The 16716-nt window shown below is 46.8% G+C and overlaps 1 protein-coding gene and 1 pseudogene across 6 annotated transcripts in view; one reads left to right on the plus strand and one right to left on the minus strand.

Annotated features, from left to right (window-relative positions):
• Positions 1–16716, plus strand: part of c14h11orf65 (chromosome 14 C11orf65 homolog) — a 102392-nt gene that overhangs the window by 60748 nt on the left and 24928 nt on the right. For all 6 annotated transcript variants that reach the window (XM_038818461.1, XM_038818463.1, XM_038818460.1 and 3 more), the window contains one exon: positions 7852–7988. In XM_038818461.1, coding sequence (XP_038674389.1) covers positions 7852–7988 — 137 coding nt within the window. The remainder of the gene's footprint in view (positions 1–7851; positions 7989–16716) is intronic.
• Positions 3261–11101, minus strand: LOC119977480 (annotated as a pseudogene).

Here is a 16716-nt window from a genome sequence, read left to right on the forward strand (position 1 = left end):
CCGTAATTACCTCTGTGAAGCTGACCACAACTTCATGATATTGAGCACGTGTGTGTGAATGAAGTTGCAGTTTGTCACTCAGGGTTCTGACACAGGCTGCACTGTGAACCACTTCCACAGCTAACAATCACTGAAATCAGTGAGAAAATCAATTTTCTTACTCCCACATCATCAACATAAAGTTGAAGGGTGCAATTCTGTGGCCTTGTTGAACTCCAGCGAGAGCACAACGAGGCCGGTGAATAGTGTGAGAGACCAAAAACGAGATTTGGCCAAGCGCCAAACCATTCATGATTCAACCGGCCTGCTCCCATAGCTGAACTTGGGATCCTGCCGTAGCATAGCAAGAAACCAATAATCACCACTTAAGACTGATTTCCATAAAATTAAGTGGAGCCACCCCATATCCAGCGCACTCCTATGATCCAACCGGCTCCCCAACAAGTGGTCACACTGGCACCAATTAGTACTCCTTTTGAAAAATGTGCACCTGGGTGAAGGGCTTCTGCCGGGAACTGAGGAGGTGTGTAGCCATCTTCGCTCATAGGAAAAGAGCCCAGGGCACTGGGCTTGTTGCCCCTGTGCTCGGAAGGGGGTAGTCCACCATGGGGGGGGGGGTGTTGTTCGCTGGTTTGCTTTACTTGGCTGGCTTGGATGCGTAGTGTTGAACAAAGAACAACAAGCTTTGTTAACAAACAAAACTATAAATCTTTTGACACTACTTACTATGATTCGTTCACATTCCTAGAGTAGAAGGTTTCAATATTAATCTATGCTGTCTCTAACTAACAGAACTCTCAACTACATAACTGCTCTCTCTCTCTTTCTCTCTCTCTCTCCCTCTCTCCCTCCCTCTCCCTCTCTCTCATGCCTCATCTGTCCTGTGTCTTCATCTATCTTCTATTTCTTCTTCTTCTGACCCACAAGACTCAGCGTCATCCCTTATATACTCATAGGACTAGCTCCCTCTAGTGGCTGTCTGTATTCATTTCATTAACCCTTGCATTGCCAGGGCAGCATGGTGGCCTAGTGGTTAGCACAACCGCCTCACGGCGCTGAGGTCCCACGTTCGATCCCGGCTCTGGGTCACTGTCCGTGTGGAGTTTGCACGTTCTCCCCGTGTCTGCGTGGGTTTTGCCCCCACAACCCAAAAATGTGCAGAGTAGGTGGATTGGCCACGCTAAAATTGCCCCTTAATTAGAAAAAATAATTGGCTAATCTAAATTTAAAAAAAAACCCTTGCATTGCCTTCATGTATGATAATACCACATCCTCCTTTATTTCTAAAGAATAAGTATTACTCTTTGTTTAAGACATCTTTCTTTCACTCTTATGTCATGCAGTATTAATCATAAATGCATTATCCTGTTCCATTACTAATGACTATACATGTCATACTAACCCCCTTGTTCCTGGTTCTTGTCTGTAAGAGAATTGGAGATTGTTACAAACATATATCAAAATCATTGTTGAGTATAAGTTAACAATTTTTTTTAAAACAGTTCAAACTTTCTTACAGTTCACAAATTTGAGTATGCATTCAGTCTTCACTGTGGCTGTGTGTTACAGGACCAATAAAGTCACCAGTCCAAGTCGATCAGGTGTTCGACTGGTTGAACCACTTGTGTTGTCTGACCTGGTCTTTTTTCTGTGCTTGTGGGGTCGATTCTGTATCTCCTTTGCCCTAAAAATCTGTTTGGTATCTGTTTTTTTAGCAAGGACCAACTCTTCTAGATTATTGGAACATCGTTGTTTCTTTCCAAGCATTGTCCTGGTCTTCCTGACATTGGTGCCATTATACTTGAACGTTATATTGTCTGCACCGGCATTTGTCTGTTTTACCTCAACCGGTAGCTGTGTTTCACACACTATCCTGCGGTCCCTTGCTCTCTTGCCATCTGGATTGCTTTCACACTGTATGGTCTGTCAAGTGTGACTGCAAGTTTCAACACTTCCTTGTCATTGCATTGGACTGTGCTGTTTAGTTGTCCTTCGGTTTCACAGCCGTACCTTTGTGTATAGTCTGTTGTTCCGTAGTTGCTCTTAGTGTGCTCAAGGTCAATTCCATGTTGCTTGGTTGATTCAATCTTAACTTGTTTACCATCTGTGCCCTCTGGATTATCTGATGTATCAGGCTCCGTGATATCAGTTCCTGTTGGATGTTCTGATTTATCCGTGATCTCTTGGTGCTTCTCATCTGGAGTCGACTTGTCCAAGATGTCATTTTCTTGTAGGCTGTTCACAATTGATGTGCTCTCAATTGATCTGTTCACTGTTGCACTTTCATTGTTATGTTCTTGTTAGCTGATCACTGTTGATGTGCTCTCACTTGATCTGTTCATTGTTGCACTCTGATTGTCAGCCGATGTCCAGTCCAGCTGAGATCTGTCGGTCTCGTTTTTGTCCTGCACAGCTTGTATGCTACTTGTGATCATTTGGATGCATAGTGTTGAACAAAGAACAACAAGCTTTGTTAACAACCAAAACTATAAATTTATTCATACTACTTAATATGATTCGTTCACATTCCTAGAGTAGAAGATTTATTTTTCTTCCCCATATACTGTACCTTTATTCAATCAATCATTTAAATTAAAAAGGATAGTTTTCTGCAAAGAAAAATCTAAAATTTTCTGCCCAGTCTTTTTTTTAATAAAACAGCTTCAGAAATGTTCTTGTTCGGATACAAAAATTGTACTAAATATTGGGTTTATAAAACCTAATTAAAATTGAATCTTTGATTCTGGTTAACTGACACATGAACAGCAATAATTACATAGACTGGTCATAAAAAGTAAGCCAATTTTTTAAAAATGAAAGGATATTACATGACTCCAGTGTTGCACAAACAGGTTCTTTTGGTCTCGGCACCAGCAATTCCTCTGTACCAGATAGCTGTTCTTCATAGAATCATAGAATTTACAGTGCAGAAGGAGGCCATTCGGCCCATTGAGTCTACACCAGCCCTTGGAAAGAGCACCCTACCCAAGCCCACACCTCCACCCTAACCCCATAACCCCACCCAACCTTTTTGGACACTAAGGGCAATTTATCATGGCCAATCCACCTAACCTGCACATCCTTGGACTGTGGGAGAAACCGGAGCACCCGAAGAAAACCCACGCATACACGGGGAGAATGTGCAGATTCCGCACAGACAGTGCCCCAAGCCAGGAATTGAACCTGGAACCCAGGAGCTGTGAAGCAATTGTGCTCACCACAGCACTACCGTGCTGCCCACTTGGTCTTGATTCCATTGTTCAAACAGTTTTCCTCACTGTTAGAACTCGCACTACAGATCCCACTCCTCAGCTGCTAATATCTTTTCATCCCACTGTAGTAAAATTGCACTGCTATTTTCTGATGCTTTTTCAAAACCTTTGTAGATGTACTTCATCAGGAGGTCAATGCTATTCTTGTCAAGGCATTGAACGGCATTTTCAATATCATTACTTTTAAATGAAGTCAACACTTGTTTTTCAAAAATATTTTTATTCTCCTTTTTCACATTTTCTCCCAAGTTTACACCCAGCAATAAACAATAATCAGTAACGAATGTAATGTCAATTCCCATATCAATAACAACGATCCCATCCTCCCACCAAACCCCAAATATCAGCCCGCATGTTAACATAAACAAATGACAAAAAGGAATCAGGAATCACCCATAGTCACACATACAGTCCTCCCTCTCCTCCCAACCCCCCCCCCCCCCCCCCCCACCCCATGTTCGATGTGATCCAAGTCTCAAAAGTGCATAATGAATAACGCCTATGAATTGTAGAACCCCTCCATCCTTCCCCTCAGTTCAAATTTGACCTTTTCAAGATCTAGAATTCTAACAGGTCCCCCACCACGCAAGGGCACAGGGTGGAGAGGTTGATCTCCACCCTAACAGAATCCGCCTTCGGGCGATCAACGAGGCGAAGGCTACAACATCTGCCTCCGCGCCAATTTCCAACCCCGGCTGGCCTCCCAAATATGGCCTCCCGAGGGCCCGGGTCCAGTTTCACATGCACCACTTTAGAGATTAATGAAGTCAACACTTTAACAACTTAAGCTTCTGCCCGACCCTTAACAGCTTGGCTACTTGTATTAATCGGGGGATTTTTCAATGCTGCTTGGAGAGCTGCATTTAGATTTCCTTGCCTTTTTTAAAAAACGTTTTTATTCTCCATTTTCACATTTTCCTCCAAAATTCCCACCCCACCCACAAACAGTAAACGGTAACAAATACAAAGTCAATCCCCTTAACAATAACAACGATCCCATCCTCCCACCACCCCAAACAACGGCCCACCTGTCAATATATGCATCCAATAAAACAAACCCTCCCACAGTGGAAATAAAATAACAAAGGAGAAAAAAGAAAGGAGTCCGGGACCGCCAATGGTCACGCTAGAGTCCACTCCCCCCCCCCCCCCCCCCCCCCCCCCCCCCCCCGCCCCTGTAGATTTCCTTGCCTGATGGAAGCGTCCACCTCGGCCTCGTTAGGTCCTATCTGGTTCTCTCCTCCATCATCCTCATCCACGTAAGTGTTCTCGCCGCAGTCATCGACATTAAGCCCTCTTACTCCGGAACCGCCCGCTGAAGCCCAAAGTAAACGGAGGCCACCACTTCCATACAGCAGAATAGGCTTCTATATTAAACTATGCTATCTCTAACTGACAGAACTCTCAAGTACACAACTGCTCTCTCTTTCTCATGCTTCATCTGTCCTTCTGTGTCTTCATCTGTCTTCTGTATCTTCCTCTTCTGAGCTCACAAGGCTGGCCGAAAGAAGACAGCGAGTGGTAGTGGATGGAAAGTATTCCGCCTGGAGGTCGGTGACCAGTAGTGTCCCACAGGGATCTGTTCTGAGACCTCTGCTCTTTGTGTTTTTTATAAGTGACTTGGATGAGAAAGTGGAAGGATGGGTTTGTAAGTTTGCCGGACAGGAAGGTTGGTGGAGTTGTAGATAGTGTTGAGGGCTGTTGCAGGTTACAACAGGACATTGACAGGATGCAGAGCTGGACTGAGAAGTGGCAGATGGGGTTCAACCTCGATAAATGTGAAGTGATTCATTTTGAAAGGTCGAATTTGAATGTTAAATATATGGTTATAGGATTCTTGGAAGTGTGGAGGAACAGAGGGATCTTGGGGTCCACGTACATAGATCCCTCAAAGTTGCCACCCAGGTTTATAGGGTTGTTAAGAAGGCGTATGGTGTGTTGGCTTTCATTAATAGGGGGATTGAGTTTAAGAGCCGCAAAGTTTTACTGCAACTTTAAAAACCCTAGTTAGACCACACTTGGAATATTGTGTCCAGTTCTGGTCGCCTCATTATTGGAAGGATGTGGATGCTTAGGGTAGGGCAATGCCCTGACACTGCTGCTGGTACCAGTGCCACTGCAGGAGTGCTAGGTTGGCACTGCCCATGTGCCAAGTAGGTATTTCCCAGATGGCAGCAGCAGTGCCAGGGTGCCACAGGGCATTGCCAAGGGGCAGGAACTGAAGGAGCCATTCCCATGAAATGGAATGTGTGAAGGGGATGCATAAAGCGGGTAGGAAGTGGGGAGGCCTGAACGAGTGTATGATGGGTGGGTTGTAAGGAGGGGGTGGTGGGGGGGGGGGGGGGGGGGGGGGGGGGGTCTGAAAGAAGGGGTGGATTTAAAGGTGAGGTTCCCTCAGCGGCCTCTTAGCGGGGTATACTCACTTGGGTGAGGGGAGGGCGATGCCCCGATGCTGACGAGGATGGAAGGGAGTGGGCCGGGACACCCTCATGTCTTGGTGGTGTTGGAGAGGAGAGAGGATTGACGCATACATTTAGTGATGGGGGAGCTTGCCCCTCCAGGGTCGAGGGCTGGGGGTGTTGCCCAGGTCTGCCGGGGTTTGCGGGGGGTGGGATCGTGATGTCCATGGGTGCGGGGGGGGGGGGGGGGGGGGGCCTTCAACATTACTATCTCTGAGGAGTCAGTCTTGCCGGCGTCTTTAGTTCTCCACTCCAAACAAAATTCTAAGTGTGCAATTTTTCAGTGAGAATCTCCCCAAGTTCCAACAAGATTGACTACGTGCAGGTGAATACAGATCTGGATCTGCTCCCAAACACCCGGCAGAATTTGCCCTGCGATTTCCCCACTCAAAATTAGTAATTTTTAGAAGAATTTCACATATCTAACAGTAGACTTTTTGTTTTTGGGTTTTGCAAGCCTGGGCTGGTTGAGTACCATCTGTACTCTCTCTGCCTTTTACAAACAAGTGAAGGAATTTCAACAACAGGTTAAGCAAGCCATTTCATGCTGCTACTATGCAATGGCTATACAAGTGTTTTTTTTTCCACGAAGAGGATGCTGCCATTAGCCCAAAAACATTCTGCCCACCATACAATTGAGCAAAGTCATGTATGACTAGGTACTAAGTAAGGCTATGTACATAGGCCATGTGTCCCAATGATTGGCTGTTCGAATCAAACATCATGTTCCTTCAGTTCGTACTGGGAAGAGTACAGAACATACTGAATCAGCCCATGCTTGCAAACCAAAAACAGAACGTCCTCTGTTGATGTGATTGTGCAATTGGGTATCACCTACTGAACAATTCGGAGTGCTCTAATTGCTATACTAACAATTTAAGATAATCAGTCAAGCTTATAAAATAGTTCATTTTCACTTGCTAGAAGTGACATACATTCATACTCAGTTACCTGTTCTCTGCAAAAGGAATATGTTCAAGCCTAACACGTTTTCTGAGATACCCTTTGTTTGGGGAGTCAATACTTCCCCTTGCTTTCTCCATGGAATCACCTCAGCCAATCAGAATTTTATTTTTTTAATTTTAGAGTACCCAATTATTTTTTTTCCAATTAATGGGCAATTTAGCATGGCCAATCCACCTAGTTTGCACATTTTTGGGTTGTGGGGGCGAAGCCCACGCAAACACGGGGAGAATGTGCAAACTCCACACGGACAGTGACCCAGAGCCGGGATCGAACCTGGGACCTCGGCGCTGTGAGGCCACAGTGCTAGCCCACTGTGCCACCATGCTGCCCTAGCCAATCAGAATTGATTTGCCAACCAAACAGTACTTTTTTCTCCTGTAGTATAATAGAACATAGAACATACATTGCAGAAGGAGGCCATTCGGCCCATCAAGTCTGTACCGACCCACTTAATCCCTCACTTCCATCCTATCCCGTAACCCCTCCTAACCTTTTTGGTCACTAAGGGCAATTTATCATGGCCAATCCACCTAACCTGCACGTCTTTGGACTGTGGGAGGAAACCAGAGCACCCGGAGGAAACCCACGCAGACTCGGGGAGAATGTGTAGACTCTGCACATACAGTGACCCAGCGGGGAATCAAACCTGGGACCCTGGCGCTGTGATGCCACAGTGCTATCCACTTGTGCTACTGTGCTGCCCAACATCATCAAAGGGCTCATCCGAGATAAATTGCTGTGGTCATTTAAAATTTGGTGTTCTTGCATTTGTCTTGATCGACACAAGATGAAATGGAACATATCTCTCTTTTCTTGAAATGGAAATTTAGAGTATGCAATTCTTTTTTTCCACTTAAGGGACAATATACAGTGGCCAGTTCACCTGTCCGGCACATCTTTTTGGGTTGTGGGGATGAGACCCACGCGGACACGGGGAGAATGTGAAAACCTCTACATGGATAGTGACCCAGGGCCGGGATTGAACCCGGGTCCTCGATGCCGTGAGGCAGCAGTGCTAATCACTGTGCCACCGTGCTGCCCCACATGTCTCTTTTTTCAGCAATATTCCGGTTTTATTGATTCATATGTAATGGGCATGGGAGTTTTATTTGTTAATTGGATATTCAATAACTTTATTTTGTTTTTTTGTTCAGTACCTTGGAACCACTATAGATTATATGGAGTTTGAACCCAACAGAAAGACAACAAAGTTTCATCATTGCAAGTTCCAGAGAAGGCAAGAGGTCACAAGAAAGCAAAAACAAAGAAAAATTGAATGGATGAAAAAGATGTGAGTTTGAATAAATGTATATGCAACCATTCGGAGCAATAGGTAGTCCTGAAGTACCTAATCTTTGCTGCAGATAAAGAAAAGCATTCAAAGTCGGACATTGTGCCTGCTACCTAACTAACATTTCAAAAATCTTTAATAAACTAAAGAACTCAGGAAAGGCAGTTATTGCTTGGACCACTTTATTTTTCATCCCTCTCAGTTTTCTTCTCTCCCATCGCAACAGAAAGTGATTGATTCTTTGTAAGGACAGACGTTTCTCACTGAGACTTGTCCAACTATATTTGGGGCATGATTCAGCCAAAAGATTTCCACGTGCCATTTTGGGCGAGTTTGGCGGGTGTTTCTGTGGCTCTTTTGGTGAGATCCAGACCTAGGTTCAACCACAAGTCATTTTCTTCAGTCTTAGGGAGTGTTTCCCGGTCCAGCCCACACTTAGAAATGTTTTCTGCGAGAACAGCACAGTGGCGCAGTGGTTAGCACTGCTAACTCAAGGCGCTGAGGACCCGGGTTTGATCCAAGCCCCGGGTCAGTGTCTATGTGGAGTTTGCACATTCTTCCTGTGTCTGTGTGAGTCGTGATCGCTTAACGAGCTTGAGGGTCTCTAACCTTTGAGTCCCCTTCATACCCATCTTCACCCCCCCTTTCGTGGGCATGGCTCCCCTCAGGCACTGGTCCTTGACAATGGCAGCCTGGCACCTAGGAAGTGCCAGGGCAACTTGGCAATGCCCCTGAAACCCTGGCAGTGCCAACTGGGCACTGTGGCAGTGTCATGTTGCCACTGCCAGTGCCAGGCATCCAGGTTCTAGGGGGAGTGCCAGGGTATTGCCCTGCCTGTACCTGATTAACCAGGGGCTCCAATGACCTCCAAGACCCCCAAGTGGCCAACACGACTGGTCTCTGTTTGTGAAGACCAGTGCCAGTGCAATTGGTGACTCCCACGCATCGGGTGAATGTGGTGTTGGCATATTTAAATGAGCCTAATGACTCATGTACATATCATTGTCTGAATCATGCCCAGTAAGAGTGTGATACAACTTGCACCGGGCACTGCGAGCCGAGTGACTCCAGCTCAGCTTGGCGCCCGGCACAAAGCTTGCTTTGGGCCTCACCCACGATTCACCCGTCATGCCAGGCTCCGCGCTGGGTGCAATGGGGTGGCTCAACACACCTTCCATATCTAAATCTTGATAGTGAGTGTGATTTGACTGCTGAGGGACATCCTATCTAAGCCCTTTTATGCCCTCATTCAGCATAAGCCATGAATTAGTGCATTTATCTAGTGGATCATCACAGTAGAGCTTTTACTCAGAACCTGCAGAGGGAACCATTATTCAAAAAAGGACAATTTCTGTTCAATTTGAGAGTCTTCTTTTGTTGTGTGATTTATTGTTTGGTGAGATAATGTTGATTCAGTGAAGTTTTGCCCTTGTGGGCTGCCAGCCAGTTAATTAGATATTGTTACATTTTTATGAGGCATTAAAATACTTAATGCCCCAAGTATAGCAATTTTTGATCCATCCAGATTCATAGCACCTGGTGTAAGGGGAAAGTTTGATTCCGATTAGGATGTTTCTCCTAATCTGTGCTGTACTTATGCAATGTGAATTAATTCTGCATTTATTCATAATAATACAAGAACATAAGAAATAGGGGCAGGAGAAGGCTATTCAGTTCTTTGAACCTTCTGCCATTCAATGCAATCATATGCAATCATATCTGATCTATCTCAAGCTTTATCACATTATCCCTATACCCCTAAATTCCCTTAGGATCCAAAATATTATTGATTTCTGGCTTTAATATACTCAGCAATTGAGCATCTATTATCTTTGGGGGTGGAACATTTAAAGATCCACAATCCTTTGAGTGAAGAAATTTCTCTCCATCTCAGTCCTAATGGCTGACTTTTCATTCTGATTGGTGACCCAAGGTTATAGACTCCCCAGCCAAGGTAAACATCGTCCCAGTATCTACCCCATAAACCCATAAGAACTTTATATGTTTCAAAGAGACCACTCCCATTCTTCTAAATTCTTGGGAATGGGAACATAAGCCTACTCTACTCAAGTGCTCCTCATAGGATAATCCCTTATCCCAGGAACCCGTCTAATGAACCTTTGCGCACCCTACTAATACGATCCCAGACTAGACCCCAACATTTGCTAGGATACCGGACAACTCCAGTGTTTTATTTTCATTTTGTAAGACTGGAAAAGATACTTCGGTCCAGGAGTGATTTACCTTCCACAAGGTTAGACTTCTCCCATCGGATCCCGTGACCATCCAGAAGCAGCTGCTGACCGAGGATGCGAGGGAAGCGGTCTGCAGGTAATACTAAAACAACACTGGTTCAAGACTCCTCACCCCAGGATACTCCTGGCAAATGTCCAAGCGATTGAAGACAAGCTGGATCAGCTTAACACAAGATTTGCCTCTCAGAGGGAAGTAAGAGACTGCTGTGTGCTCTGTTTCACAGCGACATAGTTCACTCCTGCCTCACCGGACTGTGCCATATGACCCAATGGCTTCTCAATACACCGGATGGACCACACAGCTTCATCAGGCAAAGCGAAGGATGGAGGGGTTTGCCTCCTCATCAACTCCTCCTGGTGCTCGGACATGGCGACCCTGGTGAACTACTGCTCCCCAGACCTGGCACGGACCGTGAAGTGCCGCCCATACTACCTTCCACAGGAGTTCATTTCTGCCATCATCATGGCGGTCTACATCCCACCCCAGTGAAGAAGGTGCTTGATGAATTGTACTTCTCTATAAATAGCAATGGAACAAAATACCCTGAGGCCTTGTTCATCGTGGCTGGGGACTTCAACCAGGCCAACCTCAGAGTGTACTGTCAAAATTCCACCAACGCATCTCTGTCCCACCAGGGGCCCCAACATTCTTGATCACTGTTACACAAACATCAAGGCGTCTACCGATCCAAAACCCCGACCGCACTTTGGATGATTGGACCACAAGACAGTGCTCCTTCTCCCGGCATACAACCAGAAACTTAAGCATGAGAATCCGGCTAAGAAGGTTGTGCAATGCTTGTCCGAGGCAATGGAAGAGCTCCTACGCAACTGCTTGGAGTCAGTGGACTGGTCCATATTCAATAATTCAGTGGTGAACCTAAATGAGTATGCCAGCACCATCACAGACTTCATCAGTAAGTGGGTAGAAGATTGCATGCCAAAGAAGGTAATACCTAGGTAGTATGTGCGACCCCAAATGGAAACCATGGTTCAACTGCAGGAGATTCACTCCCTACTGAAGGCCAGGTCTGAGGCGTTCGAGACCGGCGACCCTGACCTATACAAGAAATCTAGGTACAACCTCCACAAAGCCATCAGGGACACCAAGAGACAATACCAGACTAAGCCAGAGTCACAGACTAATGGCACGGACTCTCGTCGGTTGTGCAAGGCTTAAACAACATAATGGGCTACAAAGCAAAGCCAAGTAGAATCTCCGGCAACAGCACAGCCCTCCCTGATGAACTCAATGCATTCTATGTGTGGTGAATCACAATCCTAGTAATTCACACTGTGTTATTTTGTCTGTGTTGTGTCTCTGTAAGCTCGGTATACGAACAGTTGCGCGGCTCTGCCCATAGGGGGAGATGAGGAGTTTGTACTGGGCTCCACCCTTGGCTCCGCCCATGGTTCCGCCCATGGCTCCTCCCACTAACTGGAAGTATAAAGATCTGCAGTTGTGAGCCTGCTGCCAGTTCATCTCGTCGCAGGCAGGCTCAGTTGTAAGACTATTAAAACCGCTGTTCACTTCCAACCACATGTCCTGTGAATTGATGGTCACATCAATATGCTTGTTTCAAGTGGGTGAGATTCAACGGACCAAAGATAAAGTCCGGTTTTGGGTGCGTTTGGTGGGGAGTTTTGCGTTGGCTGCTTTGGTAAGACCACGGTCTGTATTCACCGACATTTAGTGCCAAAAATGAGCCCCTATGAGATTCTCGACATTACTGACTCACAAGCAGTCTGATTCACTCGACTCACACCTCAGCTGCTCACTGCTAACATGGAAGAGTTGCTTTTAAACACTCACTCACCACACACCCAGTCAACACATAAGTATGGCAGCACGCAGACCGGCTCCTCGCTTTGAGGATGGCGATCTGACAAGACTTCTCAACGATGTGAATGAGAGGCGAGTCAGAGGACCAGCAGCAGGGTGAGTAGTGTCACCTAAGAGGCAGTTGCCGCCGCTGTCAGTGCAGGCAGCATGACAAGGAGGACCACCATCAAATGTCAGAAGAAGAAAAACTACCTCAAACGAACTGCAAGGGTAAGTTATCATCCCTCTCCTGACATCAGTTCCGCCTGCCACCCCTCAAATTCCCAAACCCCTCCAAAACATTGACTGCAACCTCACACCCTCCACACATCCTATCTTTGTGCTTGTTCCTCAGACCCCCTGGCACCCACCAATGCAACCTCTTCATGTCCAGGTGCAGTGCCCACACATGCATCTGGAATAGACACCCGACCCATCAAGCATGGGGCTCACAATACCATCTCTTTGTACACGCAGGGGAAGATAGCCCATAATAAATGGGAACGGGCCCTAGAAATCAGGGTTTGTCTGAGGAGAGAGCAGTCGCCGACAGCGAAGTTGGCCGGTGCCAGAGAGGTAAGGATGCACTGCCTCTTCATCCAGATGGTCATTCAATGAGCTGAGGGACACCATGTGCTGCAGAAGACTGCATCTCAGCAGGGAGACAGTGCGGCAACTCTGCCATACCCCCCCGGACTTGGTACCCCATGGAGGAGGAGGACTGCTGCTCCCAGAAGCCATGAAGCTCACTGCAGCCCTGAACCTTGATGTCACCAGGTCATTACAGGGCTCGGGCGGGGACCTTTGTGGCGTTTCCCAGTCTTTCGTCCACAGGAGCATCCAGAAATTTACAGATGCACTGTACGCTCAGGCTTCCAACTTTATCACCTTCCAGCAGGACCAGGCCCACCTAGATCCATGGGCTACAGGATTTGCAGCCATCGCCGGATGCTCTAGATCCAGGGGACAATCGATGGCATCCTTGTCACCTTGCGAGCAATGGGCATCAGGGAGTGCCCTATATTAACAGGTAGGGGTTCCATTGCCTGAATGTTCAATTAGTGTGCGACCACCGCCTGAGATCATGCACGTATATGCCCACTACCCTGGGAGCTTTCATGACAGGTACATCCTGGGACACTCTGAGATCCCCAGTATCTGCAAGGACTACCCCAGGATGACAGGTGGATTCGTGGGGGACAGGAGATACCCACTGAGTTCATGACTGATGACGCCAGTGCGGAGGCCTGAGACTGAGGTGGAGACCCGATTTCATGAGGCCCATGCTGCTACCTATGCAGTCATTGAGCGGTGCATTGGCCTGCTGAAAATGTGGTTCCGATGAGTAGACCGCTCTGGTGGTGCTCTGCAGTAACCCCCCCCCCCCCCCCCAGAGAATCTGCTGTCACCTCTCCACACGCGGGGCGACATGCTGGAGGAGGAGGAAAAGGCGGAGGGACATGCAGCCTCATCTGAGGAGGAGGCGGTCCAATAGGGGCTACAGGACAACCCTGAGGAGGAGCTGGAGGATGGAGAACAGGCGGCGGCTAGGGTCCGACATTTGAGAAGGACCAGGGAGGCCCTCAACCTCTCCATATTCTCTTAAGACGAAGCTGTGTCCATCAGCTCAATAATGTTGACTCTCAAATCTTTATCCATCTTTCCCATAACTCCATGTTTCAATTGCTTCAGAAAGGTTATTTTTTCTGCCACAGTACTTTAAAACCCCAAACCAAATGGTATTCTCTGTGATCATGACTGTGACTGGGGTGTGTTATTCCTCCCTCAACCTCCTCAATCTCTTTACAGCCTTTGGCACAGTTGACCATGCCTTTCTTCCACTGACGTCGGACATGGGCAAACTGGTGAAATATGACAGATGAAATTTAACCTATGAAGCGGTACATAAAAGAATGAGGAGAGCCACTATAAACTAAATGGTACAATTTGAAAGGGGATGCAAGAACAAGTAGAGGCTTGGAGTTCATAGCACAGATCCTTGACAGTATCAGGATAAGTCATGGACAAGAGCAGGGATTCCAGGGAGAATCAGCAGACTGATCACGGCACTGTGATGCAGGGAGCCTTTCAAGTGGGGGGGAGTTAGAAGGAATGTAGCTGATGTAGCCAACAATACAGTATTTAGCAACTGGGGGCTAAATTTAAAAAAGAGAACCATAAAGGTGTTGTACCGCCTGAGCCATGTACAAATTGGCATAGAGTAAAGTATATCAAAGAGTTGACTATGTAGCTCGGGGATTAGTGTTAAAGAAATAGTTTCAGTTCATTTGGCACTGATAGCAGTGCTGGGGAAAGAAGGAGCTGTACCATTAGGATGGCCTTCCCAAGAACCGAACCGGGACCAGTGTCCCAGCAAATAAACTAACTAGAGCTGTAGATGGGCTTCAAACTAAATAGTAACATAGACATAGAACAGTACAGCACAGAACAGGCCCTTCGGCCCTCGATGTTGTGCCGAGCAATGATCACCCTACTCAAACCCACGTATCCACCCTATACCCGTAACGCAACAACCCCCCCTTAACCTTACTTTTTAGGACACTACGGGCAATTTAGCATGGCCAATCCACCTAACCCGCAATCTTTGGACTGTGGGAGGAAACCGGAGCACCCGGACCATCAGGGCTGGTTTAGCTCACTGGGCTAAATCGCTGGCTTTTAAAGCAGACCAAGCAGGCCAGCAGCACGGTTCGATTCCCGTACCAGCCTCCCCGGACAGGCGCCGGAATGTGGCGACTAGGGGCTTTTCACAGTAACTTCATTGAAGCCTACTCGTGACAATAAGCAATTTTCATTTCATGCTACCGTGCTGCCCTCTAGTAGTGGGAGAGTTCACATGTGGGGAGATTTGAGAAGTTGAAGAGGAAGGACACGGCAATAGTGATACAGATAATGATCACCAGAGTGTGATAGGAAAGAACAGATCATGTAAATATAAGATTGCACCAACAAATAAGGTTGAGTAGGTAAGAACAGGAAAAAGACAGAATTGACGACTATTTAGCCAAATGCTTGCAGCGTTCGTAAAAAACAGATGAATCGATAACACAATTAGAAATCTCTTTGTACACGCAGGAGAAGATAGCCCATAATAAATGGGAACAGGCCCTAGAAATCGGGGTTTGTCTGAGGAGAGAGCAGTCGCCGACAGCGAAGTTGGCCGGTGCCAGAGAGGTAAGGATGCACTGCCTCTTCATCCAGATGGTCATTCAATGAGCTGAGGGACACCATGTGCTGCAGAAGACTGCGTCTCAGCAGGGAGACAGTGCGGCAACTCTGCCATACCCCCCCGGACTTGGTACCCCATGGAGGAGGAGGACTGCTGCTCCCAGAAGCCATGAAGCTCACTGCAGCCCTGAACCTTGATGTCACCAGGTCATTACAGGGCTTGGGCGGGGACCTTTGTGGCGTTTCCCAGTCTTTCGTCCACAGGAGCATCCACAAATTTACAGATGCACTGTACGCTCAGGCTTCCACACACGCGGGGCGACATGCTGGAGGAGGAGGAAAAGGCGGAGGGACATGCAGCCTCATCTGAGGAGGAGGCGGTCCAGTAGGGGCTACAGGACAACCCTGAGGAGGAGCTGGAGGATGGCGAACAGGCGGCGGCTAGGGTCCGACATTTGAGAAGGACCAGGGAGGCCCTCATCCTCTCCATATTCTCTTAAGACGAAGCTGTGTCCGTCAGCTCAATAATGTTGACTCTCAAATCTTTATCCATCTTTCCCATAACTCCATGTTTCAATTGTTTCAGAAAGGTTATTTTTTCTGCCACAGTACTTTAAAACCCCAAACCAAATGGTATTCTCTGTGATCATGACTGTGACTGGGGTGTGTTATTCCTCCCTCAACCTCCTCAATCTCTTTACAGCCTTTGGCACAGTTGACCATGCCTTTCTTCCACTGACGTCGGACATGGGCAAACTGGTGAAATATGACAGATGAAATTTAACATATGAAGCGGTACATAAAAGAATGAGGAGAGCCACTATAAACTAAATGGTACAATTTGAAAGGGGATGCAAGAACAAGAAGATGCTTGGAGTTCATATGCACAGATCCTTGACAGTATCAGGATAAGTCATGGACAAGAGCAGGGATTCCAGGGAGAATCAGCAGACTGATCACGGCACTGTGATGCAGGGAGCCTTTCAAGTGAGGGGGAGTTAGAAGGAATGTAGCTGATGTAGCCAACAATACAGTATTTAGCAACTGGGGGCTAAATTTAAAAAAGAGAACCATAAAGGTGTTGTACCGCCTGAGCTATGTACTAATTGGCATAGAGTAAATTATATCAAAGAGTTGAATATGTAGCTCGGGGATTAGTGTCAAAGAAATAGTTTCAATTCATTTGGCACTGATAGCAGTGCTGGGGAAAGAGGGAGCTGTACCATTAGGATGGCCTTCCCAAGAACCGAACTGGGACCAGTGTCCCAGCAAATAAGTTAACTAGAGCTGTAGATGGGCTTCAAACTAAATAGTAGTGGGAGAGTTCACATGTGGGGAGATTTGAGAAGTTGAAGAGGAAGGACACGGCAATAGTGATACAGATAATGATCACCAGAGTGTGACAGGAAACAACAGATCATGTAAATATAAGATTGCACCAACAAATAAGGTTGAGTAGGTA

This window comes from Scyliorhinus canicula, chromosome 14 (genome assembly GCF_902713615.1).
Source record: "Scyliorhinus canicula chromosome 14, sScyCan1.1, whole genome shotgun sequence".
Lineage (NCBI taxonomy): Eukaryota > Metazoa > Chordata > Chondrichthyes > Carcharhiniformes > Scyliorhinidae > Scyliorhinus > Scyliorhinus canicula.